Source organism: Lutra lutra, chromosome 1, assembly GCF_902655055.1.
Source record: "Lutra lutra chromosome 1, mLutLut1.2, whole genome shotgun sequence".
Lineage (NCBI taxonomy): Eukaryota > Metazoa > Chordata > Mammalia > Carnivora > Mustelidae > Lutra > Lutra lutra.
The window spans coordinates 23,047,499-23,066,583 of NC_062278.1; the positions used below are offsets into that span (position 1 = coordinate 23,047,499).

Consider the following 19,085-nt stretch of genomic DNA (forward strand, 5'->3'; position numbering starts at 1 on the left):
TTCTGAACAAAAGAGTGATATTATGTGTGCTGTTTCAAGTGGAGCAATCTAGTTATTTTAATGAGACTAATGGGAGGCATGGTGGATGTGCTGAGACCTCTTAAAAGTTTACTGCAATAATCTGGCCAAATAATTATGATGGCTTGGACCAGAACAGTAACAGGTAGGTGTTAAGAAATGATCAAATTTTCAATATACTTAAGATTGGGCTAACAGGATTTGCCAAAAAAAAGAAGAAGAAGAAGAAGAAGAAGAAGAAGAAGAAGAAGAAGAAGAAGAAGAAGAAGAAGAAGAAGAAGAATATGGGTGTAATAATAGACAAGAATCAAAGACAGCTCTAAGAATTTCAGTTATATAACTGTAAAAGCCACTGTTTAATGAGGTGGGATGACTGAGGAAGAAGCAAATGTGAAGAAAATGTACAGAATTGTATGGGGTATTTTCACTTTAAGCTATTTTTAATATGCAAATGAAGCTGTCTGGTATACCATTGGATGTAGAAGACTAAGGTTCCGTGAAGAGGTCCATTGGTTGAGATTTAGAGCTTAAGGGATCCAAGTGATAATCAAAGCCATGAAACTAGATGAATAAGTCAAGGGACTAAGCATAGAGAAAGGAATTCAAGAACAGGGTCCATACTGGGGTCCTCCATCACTTAAAGATCAATTAGAAGGTAAAGACTAATCAAAGAGTACTGAAAGGAGTGAGAGTATGGCAAAAGAAAAACAAGGAACATACAGAAAGGCAAAGAACATGCTTTAAGCAAAAGAGATAATTTCATTGGGTCACTGCTGTTACTAGGCAGAAAAAAAAAAAAAAAAAGAAAGGTGATAATTTGCCATTAAGTTTAAGAGGATGAAAGTTACTGGTAAACTTGTCAGAGACCTTCAGTGGAGTGACATGATCAAGTTTGTATTCAGGAAATAATTGGAGGAAGAAAATTAGATCAATGTTAAACATTTTTCATTTAAATAGGCAGGATGTAGAATCAAATTGTATGTGGAAGCTGTGAGATATCTATCTACCTGCCTATCTATCTATCTACCTACCTATCATCTGACTGTGTATATGTCATATACATACATATATTCTCATGTATGAAGGGTATGTGTAGTAGGTATGTGTGTATGTTACAGATATCCATATCAAATATGTATGTTATATATGATATATACACCGTAAAAGAAAAAAATGATAGAATATTTTTGAAAGGTGACAGGAATGATAAATAAGGTATTGAATAAAAATATTGTTGAGAATAGGGATCTGAATTACTGGACTGAAATCCATCACATATTAGAAAGTATACTACTAGGATTCACATAAAAACTCAAACATTTTACTCATGGGTAACATATAGGTTCAGTTATGTATGAGTGTAGATGTAGTAGTAGGAATTTGTTCAAATTTTCTTTGTTTATTTTCTTAGTAAAAAAAAGCAGATCATCAACAAACCTTTGGGGATAGAGGAAATTTGCAAATTTCAGGATGGAGGAAATGCATAAGGTAGTTATCTTAACCTGGCCAAGAAAATGGGCGAGGAAAATGTGGGATGAATGGTACACAACACAGAGAACACACAGTGAATATGGGCCACAACTTTAGAGAGAGGCCTTTCAGAATGATTACAGGCTTTTCTCCTCCAGGTAAGCTCAGATGTTCTAACACATTTGTGGAATAGATGTGGAGGTTAATTAAACTATGAGTGGTGTTGTGCCAGAAACATTTCATGAAGCCAAAAAAGATTGAGGAGTGCATATGAGGTTGTAATTATAATAATAGACAATGAAATTTAGTATGGGGATTAAAAAAGGTGAGCAAAATGGGTGGTCTAGGTCAGGTGAAAACATTGTAGGATCCACAAATATTAGAATTACATTGCTTCTACATATTTGATAGAGCACAAATGCATTTTTCTTAAATGTAGATGCACTATTAAATATGCATCTAAAAAGGGGCACTGGGCTGGCTCAGTGGGTTAAAGACTCTGCCTTGAACTCAGGTTATGATCCCAGGGTTCCGGGATCAAGCCCCACATCGGGCTCTCTGCTCAGCAGGGAGCCTGCTTCCCCCCTCTCTCTCTGCCTGCCTCTCTGCCTACTTGTAATCTCTGTCAAATAAATAAATAAAATCTTTAAAAAAAATGCATCTAAAAATCTGGCATTTGAAAATAAGAGATTTAGAAAGCTAGATAAGATCTTTCTGTGTATTACCAAGCAACAGTAATAATGCTGCTCCAAAATGCAGATCATGAAAATGCAACATTATAGCCAAGGATGGTTTACATCTAAAACATTTTTGTCCCACCCCCAACGCCCATCATAAACACAACTGCTCAGTAGATGGCAGAACAGTTATCACTGAAAACCTTTTTTTAATATATCATTTAAATTTATTACTTGTTAACTCCTCAATCAAGTGCAATGAAGGCATTGCAATAACTACGCTAAGATAATTTTCATTAAAATGTATTCAATTTTATTCATTATTTATTGTGTAGCTAACATTCTTCTGTGCACCTGTTTTTGTCTCATGCTTAAAGTTGACAATGAATTACATCAGATGTATTATTTTTATGCAAGCTGTTTACTAGATGTTTGTTTAAATATTTTCACAGATATGGTGTATCTATTAAATAGGAACTTGAATTTATTTTTTATATGGATTATTTTAAATTGCACCCAAATGACTACATAGCTGTCATACCTTTATTCCAATTTGCTTCATCTTGTTTTCTGAATTTAGTTAATATTATTCAGAAAATACCATAGTTACAAATATCAGAAAAATTATTTTTAAGTCTATTAATTTTCACTGACATCTTCATTACTTCCTTATAAGCTATGTGATATTTTTTCAGGGGATAGCACTAGATTGCTTATAAGAAGAAATAAGTATCAACTGAAGTCAATGTAGGATAAAGTATTCACAAGAAAAATACTTTCTGCTACAAAGCCATGGTAAAATCACTTTCAGTGTATAAATAACACTTTTCCACAAAAAAATTCCTGTAAAATTGTGAACTACTATTATATCATCTTACAAACCTGATGACAGTTTCCTTCAAGTGTAAATTCTTATAAGACATTTAAAAATATTAGTTCATTAATAAATAATGTTTTTTTAAAGAACGACATATTTATTTTTAAAATATTTCACAGAATTTTCTCAAAAGTAGTTTTTTAAAAGGATATGTTGAACTTATGACTTGACTTCTTTGATAATTGTTATTCAAGCTGTGGGCTGGAGAAGAAATTTCAGGAAGCTGTAAATGATTGAAAACCCACCTCTCAGCAAGCTCAGTAGCATCCAGGAAGATTTCCAACCTGCCTAATTATATTCTACCACCTACATCAGATAGGGAAGAGAAGTATCCATTTTACCTATTGCCCAGCAGGGACCTATAATATTGCTCTCAGAGCACTAGTATGAAAAAATGCATTAGGAGAATCTTAAAAATGTCATTCAAATACAAAATCCCTCAGAAAAGCCCATTATCTCTACAAAGGGGAAAAAAAATACAGGCATTAAAATCTACAGGTGCCAGGAGTATGTTCTTTGGCATTCTTCTCTACAATCAAAAATTGACTTTTTCTTCCCAATGTAAAGATATTACCAAAGTAGTCTTAACTTTCCTTATAACTGAGTTATATGGAAAAGCTTTATAGAAGAAGATTACAAATACACTGCCTCACTATACTAAGCCATTAAAAAGTCATGCACTGAAAATTAATAAATAAATAATTTTATTTATTTATTGTAAATAATTTTAAGAAGGACTTAGCATTGGAATAAAAACTGTATATTAAAATGTGTGATTACCTACTGAATTGATAAAGAGATTTATAGAATAAGGAAATGGTAGAGTTTGATGGGGACTCACTATATAAACAATGGAGCTGTACCTTTGAAAAATATGGCAATTCACCTGATATGAGAGAGCAGGTAAATGGCAAATGTCAGAATTGCAATAAAGAATCAATGTTATAACAACTATGTAACACTAATTCATTAGACTGCATTTTATATGAACTGGGAATACCAAAGCTAACATGGTTAGGAACCCACGGGTTATGCGAATTATTCTTTTTTTTTTTTTTTTTTTTTTTTTTGCAAATTATTCTTTTACATATCTTACTCTATGGTTAGCTCTTTGAGAACCTCTGATGCAGTATTACATCAAATGAAGGGATTTCCTTTTGGACACTGATGATTTTGCAAATTACGCTAGAGAAATTCAACAGACTGGGCATTCTCTTATTTGAAATTTAATAATTTCATTATCTGTAATCCCTGACTCATGGAAAGTCTATGCCTTTTTATAAGTTCCCCTCATTTGTCATATGATTACCCACATTAAGCAAATGGCTAGTTCAACTGTATGTATGGATGTCTTTAAAATACTTGAACAAATGTATCATCACTGCTCTTTAAATTATTTACTAAAACATTTTATTGATTTTATAGGCCTATTTTTTTTTACATTGTACTTTTCACCTTGACCTCTCTGTTCCTGTGTTTTTGTATTTGTTTGTTTGTTTGTTTGTTTGTTTGTTTTTTGGTCTTAGAATCAGACACTAAAAATTGCCCATGACTGCATACCAAAATTCATCTTCTAGGTTTGGTAAAAGGTATAAATAAAATTAATCATAAAAGCAGTAAAAATCAGCTGTAAAAAATTTGCCCGGAAGTACAGCTACTTAAAAGATATATAAAAGATACTTATATACTGTCCTTAATACTTAAAGATGATGCCATAAATATGTCATCATATTTTAGTTTTTCATTTCACTAGAGTGTTTATAATAAATTGCTGGTACTTGAAACTCCACAGTCTCTCCTTTTTAAATCCATAATTGTGGATTTGTTGATTTCATTTTGTTAATTTCTATTTAAAGAGAAAAAGGAAATTGAAAATCTTATTTTTTCATTGTAATACAAAGGTGCTGCCAATTTTACCATTATTTTTCTTTTTGCTTTTGTTTTAAAATCAGAGTCAAGCAATTTTTATCAGCCTGGAGCAACCTGAGTGGAGATATTCTGGTGAGAGCAGACCTACTTTCCAACCTGCATGAATACACAGACCAGTCAGAAGGACAAGTTAAACTGGGTCTGTGATAGCACGGAAAAATATACCAAAGCTATATCTGTAGTCTTGTAAAAGTTCACTTACATACTCAAAATTGGTATTTTGGATGTAAAAATTGCATAATTCATAATTCCATATTCATAAGGAAAAGACTACTGATTTTAAGTATGCTTTGATTCCATCTTGCCTAAGTTGTATGCACCATAACGCAGAAAAGTTTGTTTTTTTTTTTTTTTTTTTCAGAGCTGCATTCTTTGTGCCTAACATGGTTCATGCAAACATAACAGCTCTTGGTAGTATTTGTTGATAGTTGTTAAATGAATTTGGGTAAGTGATAAAGAAAACATTAGTCATATAAAATCTTATCACTTTAAAGATTATTTTACTGCTTACATTTTATGAAATTTATCTTTTCAAGAAGTCATATTTGCCTTAGAGTTAAAAAAAAGAAAAACACAAGAAAAGGTTAATGTAATCTTCACATTTTAAATATAAAAGATCTAAGAATTTTCAACACTGAAAATTTCATGTGATTTTCATGTGATGTGAAACATTCACACCATTACCTTCTGCCTTTTATTAAAGGGATTTAAATAAATCATTTTTTAAAATGGGAAATTTCCTTAGGTCCAAAGCTGTACATGGACAATAAGGAATAATATCCTAAAGCATAAAACAATAATCTAATAATGAATACATTTATGTAATAATAAATATATGCTGAGATATTTAAATTGTTATAAAATTTAAAACATCATGTTTTGTTCAAGTAGTTGTGCGACAGAACTGCCTATCTTTATTATTGCCAGAAATCCCTTTGACCTGGTATTTTAGTCTGCAAGAGCATTTTAAGTATCGCCCGGATCACAGTGCCTAAATACATGGAGAAAATTGTTCACCATTTCTGCGCTATTAAAATAGAAAGAAACATTTCAGTACAACTATGTCTTCAGTACATGTATGTGCAAAGCTAAATGTTAAACTATTCATGCTTAGTGATTTTTTAATCTTAAATTTCATTTTAAATAAATCATTGTGAAGTAACAAAGCAATATGGACTTAAAATACGAAAATTAATGTAGAATCAGGTTGCTCTCTTGGACACAGACACAGTTTTCAAAATGAATGTAAAAGGACAGAAAATCCTATTATTTTAATCACAAAGTTTTGAACTGGTTTAAACTCAGACCATGACTAGAATGTGATGTTTCACTTCAGCAAAAATAGGAAGAAATTGTTTTTGAGGTTAACCACTCTGCTTAATGTATTGAGTTTATTGGCATCATTTGGAAAGGACCATTTGGTATTAAGGACTGAAACTAAATGAGTTTCTGTTACTATGATCTGTAATCTCTTTAGCCTTTCATTAATAATGAAACACATTTATTTACTGGAAGGAAGTGCCTGGTCCCATCAATAGGAGGACAGAGAATGGCTTTCTGTCCTAATCGAAATATGTTTGAATGTGCTACAGTGCCCAAAATTTCATAACTAAATTTTGTAGCATGAAAATTCAAAGTATGTTTGAAAAGCAGTTATTTTAAAAGTATGATCTGTGTACATGCTATAGCTGTACATAGCTCTTTCAATTATTTACTAATTGAAATTATTTACTAATTTACAGCTATAAGAGCTATCCACAGAGTAAAATATGTAAAAGAATAATTTGTAAATGAATATGTAAAAGAATAATTACCCATAGAGTAAGATATGTAAAAGAATAATTTGCATGCTAGCTTTAATATGACTTTGGAAAACAATTATTTTATAGTTTTATATTTATTTAATGATATTTAAAAGTATAACTAATATATTGATTCTACTGGTATTTTGGGGCAGGATTAGAATAAACTGAAAACTAATTCATTTTAAAAAACTATATAACAGGAAACACATGACTACAAAAGAGAGGATGTCAATCAAAGAAGGACAATTATCATATGGTTTCACTCACATCTGGAATTTAAGAAACAAAACAAAGGATCAGAGGAGTAGGAAGGGAAAACTTAATGAGAAGAAATCAGAGAGGGAAACAAACCATGAGAGACTCTTGATTCTGGGAAACAAACTGAGGGTTGCTGGAGGGGAGGTGGGTGGGAGGATGAGTAACTGGGTGATGGGCGTTAAGGAGGGCATGTGATGTGATGAGCACTGGGTATTATATACAACTGATGAATCAGTGAACACTACATCTGAAACTAATGATGTACTGTATGTTGGCTAATTGAATTTAAATTTAAAAAAGGAAAAAGTGAGGAAGCTGTCAAATGACTGAAGCTTGAGAAATTCTGCTTTAAGACAGTTATAACTTATTGCTACACATTTTAAATACTTCTTATTCAATGTAGGGTGGGATTAATTTCCAGTAGAGAAAGGCCTATAATTTACTATGCAGGACAAGTACAACAGGAGTAAAATAATTATAGATTCTGTATCTTAAAAGAGTAGATAAGTGGCACATGTGAGATGTCATCTCCCAGACAAAATTATAAGCACTTTGTAATTATTATATAAAACATTTTATTCATATAGGCAGGTTTGCATGCTGTTATATTTACCATTTTGTAAGAATTCTAGAAGTAAAAATCACTCCCCGTAGATCTTTTTACTTCCACTTACTCTTAAAATAACAAGTAACAATATTTCTTTAAACATGTTTAAAAGACACCAGGTTTATCAGATGACTATGAAATCCTAGTTTGGAAAATTTATGGACAAGGCACTGTGAAGTAACTTTGCTTTGTGGAGCGTGGCATTTTTTTTCCCTCGCATTTTAATGACCTGTTTAGCCTTTCTTACAATGTGAAAGAGTCTATTTAGAATCAATATGTATCACTATGTAATGTGGGAGGTCTACATGGGCCCAAAAGAAGGCAAAAAATGAATCACTTCCTAGAGAGGAAAATTTGGGGGTAGGGGAGAAGACAGAGTGGAAAGAAATCTGTGATATTTCGTGTCTCATAAGAAGAAGGACCAGCCTTTCTTTAGCATTAGAGTCTATCCTCACCCAAGATAGAAAGTTTGAGCCCTTATCTACGCTTCCCTGCAGGGATGGAAATTGACAGCAAACATACAGTGAGTGAGATGAATACTCAAATGCAGATGCTGGACACTGTCAGCTTCCTCACGTAATGTGATACATAGTTACAAGATCTGGAAATGATATTGCTAGAGGTGATTTTTATAGTAAATTCTACATACAGTTATGTCATGGAAGCACAATCTGTAACAACTGTTACATGTTCTTGTGTTATTCATACAGAACATATGACTATGCTCAAAGAATTTATTTATCTGGTTCCCTTTGTGACAGCAGTCATCAACAGGGAATCAATATGATCATTTTTTCATGCATAAAATATCTGAAGACTGGATATATCCAAAGACAAGAGAAAATAACACTTTTAAAATGTTTGATTTGTGTCTAGGATATTGTTATATGGACTTTCATCTTCAGAAACTTTTTTCAGGGATATCTTATTATCCTGATTTAGACATGCAAAAACTGAGGTCAGATATAAGAAGTAATATAGTGAGTGATACACCACAGTGTCAAAAGGACAAAGTGACAGAATTAGGATTAAATGTTGACTTGTGTGACGTTTTGCATGACTTCCAATACCTATAATCTTACATATACTAACATTCATTAATAAGAATGATAAGAAGGAATGACCTAAAGAAACTGGTTCAAAATAGATGACAGATATTAATGCCAGGCACTCTGTCAAACACTGCAGAAACTTAATCTTACATAATTGGTAGATCAACTCTGTGAAAGAAGTAGGGTTTTTTTTTTAAATAAAGATTTTAGTATGAAAAATTAGATTGCTTATTTTGTTAATTAAAAAAACAATTTATAACTTTCAATTCATGGCTGTTTTATATTCTAAAACAGTAGCTTTGGTTTTGTCCTAAACTTTATTACATAACATTTAAATATTATTAAGATTATATGTATAGTATCCATTTAATGAAGAAGCTAGGGATTTCTGATTTTTATAAACAATTGTATTTTAAGATGACTCTAAAATAAAGTGCTAATATTAATCGGTAAGTGTAATGAATTTCTGGATAACCCTGGTAAATCAATATTTTTAGAGAGAATCATAAATAATACTTAAATTGCGGTAAAGTGTCTAGAAATTTTCAATAAATGGGTAACTAGGGGCGCCTGGGTGGCTCAGTGGGTTAAGCCTCTGCCTTCGGCTCAGGTCATGATCTCAGGGTCCTGGGATCGAGTCCCGCATCGGGCTCTCTGCTCAGCAGGGAGCCTGTTTCCTCCTCTCTCTCTGCCTGCCTCTCTGCCTACTTGTGATCTCTGTCTGTCAAATAAATAAAATCTTTAAAAAAAAAAAATTAAAAATAAATAAATAAATAAATGGGTAACTAAAAGTGAAAAATGTGAAATTTCTTTAACAATAAAATGATGAACAAAATGTTATTTTGAAATAACAATGGATACTAAGAAAGTATTTTTGAAGCAAGTGAATACTCGTTTTCTTACATATTATACATATTTCTGAAATTTTCTGAAGTTGTTAAAATTTCATACACTATTTTAAATATAGATAAGATGCATTATAGTGGGTTAGATGAAACAGTCATGAGTTTAAATGTATTTAAGGACCCCACTTTTTGTTGTGATTTCTGAAGGATGCCATATTATGCAAAGATATTTTATGGTATACTAATATACATAGTTCAATTGTTCTACAAAACTATGGATACAGAAGACATACACATGTGATCACATTTGAAGTGCCTTGTGATGTCCCCTTTGCTGAGCCTCTACAAATTCCTGATCCACAGAATCATGAACAAAAGAAAATGGCTGTTTTGTTCCACTTTGTTTTGGGGCCATTTAGCATGCAGTAAGAATATCAGAAGTTAAGTTGTGAAAATGTATATACAGTGCTTATTAAGATGTTATTAACATAAGGCTCTTTTGGGCAGTAAACACTTCTCATGGATTCCTAACATTTATTCCATGGGAAGGGAGCTCGTGAACATACCAGTTCTGGACTTTCCAACTCCTTAATTACTCTTCCCCATAAGAACCAGGCAGATGTTTGATGGGTAACTATGAGGGTATCATACTGATCATACTGAATATGTTCTTCTTAGCTGCTTTCTTCTTTTATTTTCAGAAAGGACCTTCCTGTAGAGACCAGAGGTTCTCCCTTGCTTTCAGCCATGATGGTAACCTTGACAGTGATATCTACTCTCCCACAGTGGGGGGCTACAAGGTCTAATGCTACTCAGGACTGTGCTGGGTAAGTCTATCTAATTCTCTGGTTCGGCATAAGAACATTCACTTACCTGCTGGTTTAAGTCACATGACATTTTATCTCGATTTTTTTTTTTTGTCTTATCTAGTGATTGAGAATTTAGGTAAGGAAAGGGGATATTATTAATTGAGACCCCATCCTTTGAAAATCTACACTGATGAACATATGTGCTAAGTGCACTGCCATATTTGGGGATTAAGTTTTTAGTATGAGCACATTACACTGATGCTGTTTCACTATGGCCTACAGAATGAGCAGTTTCATCAAAACATTGATAGTGTATACATGATGGGAAGTTTTGATTTGTTTTGCTCCATATTTCCCAAGCCTCTATCAGGTGCCAAGTAATCTGTTAAGAACACTTTTCTGTTGACAGGATTAGCTGTTAAATTTCATGTGACTTAGAGAATTATTTTCCAGAGTATGGCCTGAAGTCAATCCATATGATACCAACCTTATGAGTTTATTAAATATGTACTTCTAGGTCCTGTATCAGACATACTAAATCAACATCAGGGAGTGGGATTCTAGAAGGTGCATTTTAACAGGCTCTCCAAGTGATTATTGTGGAAAATACAATCTCATGCTTTCCATGACAAGAGAGATATGATCTGACTATACTCCGTGATAGTGTTTAATCAAACCTCAGGTACCAGACTTTATGGAGTCTATTAACAACTAGAATTTATTCAGAATAACAAACAAGATAAACTATGCCTTAAAAATTATGTAATATGACAAATAATATAACAAAGATAAAATAAAGTTTATTGAATATTTACAAAATGTAAAGGGTTAGGACTACTTCCCAGATTTATTCTACCTTTAAGGGAAGTAAATGTTATTATCCACATTTTAAAGATGAAGAAACTCATATTAATAAGAGTTCAGATAATACTGCCAAATGGCAAAGCTGAGATTCAAACCAGGTATGTCTTACTTCAAAGCTCAGGTCAACCATTCAGTTTTTGAATTTTGGTTGTTGAAGAAACTAGTAATGAGAAATGAGGCTTACTATGCAGAAAATAAGATATGAATCAAAATAATTTAGGAGAAATGTCATGATAGAAAGTGAATGACCTTCATTTCTTTACCCACTGGATAGAAGTTACATTTGGAAAAACAAAAGCATATATGGTTTTCTATAATTGTTTTGTAGGAAATAAACCAAATAAAAAATAAAAAGAGTATTTTAATAGAGATGATTCTTTTCAAAAAAACTAGTTGATTATTCTTCATAACTACTATAGAAGAAATTTCTGAATATAGTTTTGGGTGGCCTGGGGTTTACAGTATAGAAAAAAATGTCACAGCCTTCTGGTTACTTGATAACTTTTCATGATAAAATAACTGGATATAATGCATCTCTCATTTTTGGTATACACATAAGGAAACATCCATTAAATGAAGAGTAAACACTATCTTAAGATGAGAATTTTCAGGTGCTGGCTTGCTCACTTTGGCAGAACATATACTAAAATTGGAATGATACAGAGAAGATAAGTAAGACCCCTGCATAGGGTTGACATGCAAATTCCTGTCCCATACTTTGAAATAACTTCACATCAAATTGATCAACAGCTACTAGTGAAAAAGAAAAAAAAAAGACAAGAACTTTTAGGAATTTTACAGTAGTCAAGAATATAAGGAAAGCATGAGTTAGGAATATGAAGGTATAATTAATAAGAGCTTGTAGACATGAAAATCATTATTCTTGAGAGATCTAAAGAAATGTACTAAATTGGCAGGAAAACAATTACCTACAGTCTTTTATATCTATTTTTTTTATAATTTAAAATAATTTTATGGAAATATAACTCCTTTCAGATTTGACAATTGTGCCTTAATATCTAGGATTTTCTGTTAAGAAAATGTTAAAGCAAAGTCTGTATGGTTTCTCTGGGTTGCCAGAAGATATTTTATAAATTTGATTTTTAATTTGTATATATAAAATAAGTATATCAAAATATTATAACTATTACCAAAAAAGATATACTCTCTTAAAAATGCCATCATGAGGAGGAAATGAAGCAAAGTATGATATATAGATATATATAGGAATACATATCATGTATATCTTATATATATGTATATGATACATACATATATACATATATATGTGAATACAATTCTTACAAAGAATAAATAGTAAATAGCTAGGGAGATGGCTGTTTTGTCATTTTATGGAGTTAGCATGTTGTTCAAAACTACATGATGAGTTGGAGGGATAGAAACTGTCTTTCAGATAAATTGGTTTCAAATTTTTCTGCTATCCTTATTAGTACATCAAAGGTACTTATATTGTAGAAATCACTGTCTTTTGCAGAACTTGATTTAAATTAATGAAAAGCTTAAAGGAGTTTCTCTCCTTTATATTAATATCAATATAAGAAATATTTCTTAATATTAATATTAAGAAAAGATATTGGTAAGCTTAATCTTACCCTCTTTTACACATGTGAAATGTCAATTCATTTTATCACTAATTCACTATCTTTTCCTTTCTGTTTCACTTTGTCCATACTTTGGAGTTTTGTGTGAATAATTATTAAAAAGAGCAATAATGAAAATCTATTATTAATTAGTTAGTAATGTAAATGTATTCTGGTGACAGGTCGCCCATTTACATGCGACTGACAATTACCAAAGTACTGTATTTTGTTCTGTTTGTGTTTATTTCTCTTTATTAGATTCTAAATTACATGAAAGCAAACCTAACTGTTGAAACACAACCCAGATACTCGCCAGTGTGACTGGAATCGTGTCAAACCCTGTGAGAAAACTCCAGGAGATGGAGAGCAAGAGTCTTCCTGGGCCCAGAATAAACATGGGAGGATCCCTGGAATGTTTTCAAGTCCTCCTTGAGATAGATCTGATAAGTGGGGAGAATCCCTAACTTGCTCTTGTCATTTAAAGCTAAGAGATAATCCCTGTTGTTCATTCGTCTCACTTGATTGCCTGCACGTAAATCACATCTCACATGTAGCCTACACCCTGCACATAAATCTGTATCTTGTTTGTCATCTGATCTTGTGGAAGGTATAAAAGAAGTGATTGTAAGAAATAAAGATGTCTACTGATCATCAGTCAGTAGTCCCCCCATCATTTCAGCTCTCATCACCAGGATCCCCACCTCGTGAAGGTGACACCTAACTTTGCACCGCACAAGACAATTCTAAAGAGTAAAGAGTTAATGATGACAGCAGAATTTGGTCTGGGATGACTCATTTTCACAGCATGGGGTGGGGAGCTAAAATTGCAATAACTTATAAATTTCATGTATGCCAAAAGTCCCTGTAAGAATACTTAAGAATATCAACAACCTAAAAGTTTGTGACATAATGAAAAACCTCTTTAAATATTACACTTTCACTTTTTTTCTCCACTAATTTTCGGGCTGAGTGTGGTAGCATTACCTTTTGAAAAATTCAACCATTTCTTACATTCCTACAAGTTACTTGGTAAACTGAAGTCCAATGTGAAATTTAGTAATGTGCAAAACTCTGAAAATACAATGGTATTGAAAATCACTATATATTGAGATCCTTTTACCTTATCTCCTTCAGAAAATGTGATGCCATCTACTGCTCTTTTCCAAGTGATTTCTGGTATAGGCTCCCCTTCTGCTTCACATATAAGTGTGACTTGACCATTCTCATACGTAGTCTCATTTTTAAGCTGTATTATGTGAGGCTGTACTGTAAAGAATATATACATTACTCAATCTGTATGGGAGGAAAATATCACTATTCAGACTTAAAAGCCACAGTGGGCACTTAAGTTCACATTAGTACAGTATAGAATTACTAAGATTTTAACAGTTACAGCAGCACACTTTGCATTAAAGGAGTGCCAAGAGACTCACAAAGTACAGGGGGAAAAGCTTTAGAAAATAATTCTCATCAATTATCATAAAAAAAAATTTGAAGTGGCTTAAAAGCCAACATACAAATTATAATTCCTTTTGAAACTTTGTAATTTCAAAAGACCTTTATTTTTCCCTCTCTTAAATCTACAAAATTAAAATTTCCTCTTTTAAAGCCACATGGTGGCTTTATGTTTATGAGTGTGTATGTGTTCATGCGTAACATCTGCTTATTTAGTGACTATCTCTTAAGCTTTAAAAATAATTCCTCCCGAGAAGGAAAATGATGATTGTATATTGAATATGTAGTAAGTAAAATCATGCACAATATTTAAAATATTTATGAAGTAAGTATATATATGTTAATTCTTACATTATTCCAATTGACTTATTTTTTACTTCAGTTTATTTTAACAAAATTTTAGGCATTGTAACTAATCATTTCATTATAATTATGACTTCAGTAATGAGAAAAAACATTATGTCTGCTAATTTAAATTATCATTATATTAAAAATATGTCCATCCACAAATTTGCATGATACCACAGATCTTTACAATTATAAAATTTGTATTATCTGCATTTCTTAAATTTTTACATGGTAGAACTTTAAAGGGCTGAAAGCCAGCACATGGTATTTCAGAAAAGTAACACTTTATTTAATCTTTAAATGCAACTGATCATGGGGTATAAATAAATTGCTTTTCATCTTGGAAACTTAGTTTTCAAATATTGGAAATATGGAATGTATAATTTTTAACAATTCAGTGTTTATTGCATTGACTTTAATGGATTTAGTTGGATTTATACTATATATATTTGATTTTGTTTCAAGCACAATGCAAATTTGTTTAGTGTTACTATTAAAAAGTGATTACAACAGTGATGTAGCATATCATGATGAAAAGATGAAAATATTAAAATCTTTTTTTTATCTCTTTGTTCTCACTCACTGCCATCTTAATAAAAAAATGATTAGTATTTCATAATGGCTCTCTGATGTAAATTGAGAATATCTACTCTTTGGGATTATCTCAGAAACTATTATTAGTAATTAATAAATTTTTTATACTGAGTCATATTTATTTAGTGTAGGTTCTAAAGAGAACAATCTTGTTAAGTGGCAGATACTGCTAGAATAAGTTAACAAGTTTTTATGATTTCTAACAATTTTATTTACTCTTTCCTCTACATGAACTATGGTCCTTCTTACTCTCACAGAATTTTCCTTCTTTTCTTCCCACTTCCTCTTTTTGTTGTGAAAGAATTTTGATAACAGTGTTTTGAAAAATGGAGAAAACATATTAAATGCTATAAATGCATATAATTTTGTGTTGTGCTTTTTAAAGACAATGACATATTCCAAATACACAAGTAAAACTGGTTTTCTTCTTACAAACATAATGGAAGCTAAATCAATAAAAAAAAAAAAAAACACACCTTACTGCTTATCCACTTTCTGTAAGTTCCCCAAAGAAAACAATACAGCTTTTGGTAAATATGAAAGATATTCATATTAAATACCCTTTTAATAGAATGAAGAAAAGTAATTTCTTATGGTTACAGGTCAATATTTCCTAATTTTAGCTTACAGATGTGTTGTTCTGAAGTATATTAAAAGTAAAACTAATCTCAACATGTGTCACATAAAGATTTATGAAGACCAACCTATATATATATATACATATATATATATAAATGATCTATAAGTTATAACAGATCCCAGTTATGTGTAATTTAAAGGAATTTTCTTCCATCTTCTGTTATCAGTCATCCAATATTTTATAAGAATATACATGTATATTTCATGTAATTCCTCAAATTATCTGGTAGCTGCAATGCTAAAATATGTTTCAAATGAGAAAACAGATTTAATTTTAGAAAGTTAATGACATATAAGTGACAGAGTAGAATTTGACTCAGACTTCCCTCTAGACATCATAATTTTAACCACTATGCTATAATACTTACCAAAGACCTGGAGAAATGCCTGCTTTTCATCTTCTCCTGCTTTATTTGTGGCCCTACAGATATAAGGACCCCCATCACTATTAATTATGTTCCTGACAGTGAGTTCTGTATTGCTTCCCTTCAGTATGTACTTTTCATTTTCTTCAATGAACTTGCCATTCCTAAAGAAGAAAACAGAGGTTGATCTTCATAAATCTGACTTCATAACTCAGGACATTGTATTCAATTTTTTGATCGGTAGTTGTCAATCATTACATGGATTTGGATAGACAAAGCTATATTCTAATCACAAGTATACTTTTAGTAATCCAGTAAAACTCAAGTTACTAGATATTGAAATCATAATTGGAAATTACTTAAACTTAGAATCAAGAATAATATTTGAGCTATGTTGAAATCTTAACACTGATCTTAGGCAAAATAAGCACATTGGTTCAATTTTTACTTTATTAGCAAAAAAAAAAAAAATTGTGCTGCCGATTTTAATTTCATATACACTTTTTGTGTCAGTGAATCAACACATATTTATTTACTAGGTACCTAGGATACATTTAAGAGACTTTCTATGGAAACATCCTCTAAAGAAGTTTCAAAATAAACACAATTTCAATATGTTACCAATTTATATTGCAAATAAGCACTACCAATAAGAGGGTAAGATGAAACAATTATGGGCAAATGCAGTTAGAGAAATTATCCTGAATATGATGATTTAATTCATTATTCATTCTTAGATATGTTTCCTCTTAAACATAAATACTTTTCAATATTTTCCAAGTTCTTTCTGAGTTGAAATAGTCTTCACTCTCCTCCAGTTCCAGTTTTTGTTATTTATTTAAAAAAGTCTTTCAAACTTTTTCTATAACTTACAGTAAGAAATGTCTTAAACATACTTAAATTTTAAGTAATTTCTACAATTCTCCTTAATATATGTGAAACCTTCTTATACTGTCTATGCCCTTCCATTCTAGTTTATTTACATTTCCTTTCCCTCCTTCTCTTTTTCTTTCTCCTTTAGTTTTCCTTCTATTTCTTATAATGGTATTTTGAAGGACTGAATTGATTGTAAGGCCCACTACTGTAAAACGTTTAGGATCTGTCCTTAGGGGATGGGATATCTATTTGTCCACACAAGTTTAAATTTAAAAAAAAAAAGAAAAAAATCTTTGAAAGAATTATAACAAATATTTCCTAGAATGAGAAAGAACATTTCTTCAATACCCTAAATGATCTTTCCAGTGAATTCTGGTTTCACTTTCCAGAAAGCATTGGCACATATCCTAATATAATACTTATCCTTCTATGGCTCATTGACATCCATTTTTCCCATTTCTATTGACATCTCTAAAGATATCATGAAATGTACAAAAATTGCATGAGAGTGGGGTGCAAAAGTAGTCTGTAAAATATTAATACTACCTATATAGTATTTCTCTGTATTTTTTTAATATTCTTTTCATATTTTTATTAATCTAAATTTTATAACAACCAAAAATAATGTTTCAACAACTTTGTCAAGAATATAATGTATAAGTAGAATTTTCACAGCAATTAGTGATACAATATATTTCTTACTCTAATCATTAGAAAGTAATAATTTGTAGGACAACAACAATAACAATAATAATAATACTCTAGAAGTTTAAGCAACTTATGGCCTATAAGACACTTTCCTTATATATTCAACTTGGCTTAAAACTCACAATTAGCTCATATGTCCATTGTCCTTACCCTCATTCACATATTAGAGAACTAAAATTGTAAATATGATTTTCCCACTCCTGAAATCATAGATGAAGAAAATTAGATTTACATAGTAATATAAGCAGCAGATTAACTAAATTCTAATGTTCTTTCTGACAAAAAGAGTTATTTTCCTACCTCATTTGGAATATCATGCCAAATATTTGAAGTATAGGAAATGAGTGAGACCTGGCTACCTATCATGAAGAATTTGTAACATGATTGGCATTAGAGCAGTAACTGAAGATAAGATAGATCCCATTAATGAATTTATCATAACTTTTTTGTGTTAGGTAGGGACAAGGAGGGATATACTATAGTAGGACAGAAGGAAAAAGATGATGGGTAAAATACTCCAGAAATTTTCATGGGGAAAAAAAAAAATTATGATTTGGGCTCTGAAGTGAATGGGGAGATCTTGAAGAGATTTAGAGGAAATCTGTGTGTAAGGACTATCGTTCCTTCAAAAGCTCAATTTAAAGATATCAGCAAGAGATGTAACCAAAGTAATAGCTCTTTAACACCACTCTCCTAATAAACTTGTGATATAGAATACACTTGCTATTATTCACACTCTACTTCTGAGGAATCCCATGTCTGAAAAAGATTCCCAAAGAATTCTGATGGAATTCTGTAAGCTTATACTTTAAAATGTAAACCACTTCTCTAAGTACCCCTTTTCTAGGCATGAGAAAATAAGGATTAGAATCAGGGAATTAGTGGAGATAATAAAGAAGAGAGGATAGTTCCACTTTTAAGCATAATGGAGTAACAGGGACCATATATACCCTCCCATTGTAAAGAGCAAACAATAGGCACTGATTAATTAACAGTTTTTAAACACTAATCAAAAAGTAGCTTATAATAGTGACCTCTTAAGACGACCATAGCTTACTATGCGAGGAGAGTTTCAAGTCTGTAGTTTGTAAGGGGAGAACCCAAGCACAGCCAGGTAGAGTTCTTAGTTGGAGGAGGTTAAAGTAGCTAGAATTTGTGAACCAGAGAATATAAGAAAAGACAGCTGCACAAGAAAGAGGGTAGAGAGATATGCAGTGTATCTCCAACCAATCTTTAACTACTGATTTGTGACTGCATGCCAAAAAGGCTTTCCCAGCATAGGCAAAGA

General features: G+C 31.5%; 1 protein-coding gene and 1 pseudogene across 2 annotated transcripts in view; one reads left to right on the top strand and one right to left on the bottom strand.

Annotated features, from left to right (window-relative positions):
* NCAM2 (neural cell adhesion molecule 2) overlaps positions 1 to 19,085 on the bottom strand; it is a 532,785-nt gene that overhangs the window by 165,509 nt on the left and 348,191 nt on the right. For both annotated transcript variants that reach the window (XM_047721657.1, XM_047721668.1), the window contains exons 7-8: positions 16,217 to 16,377; positions 13,933 to 14,078 (exon numbers count right to left, since the gene is read on the bottom strand). In XM_047721657.1, the coding sequence (XP_047577613.1) occupies positions 13,933 to 14,078; positions 16,217 to 16,377 (307 nt within the window). The remainder of the gene's footprint in view (positions 1 to 13,932; positions 14,079 to 16,216; positions 16,378 to 19,085) is intronic.
* LOC125089827 (uncharacterized) lies at positions 11,833 to 11,932 on the top strand (annotated as a pseudogene).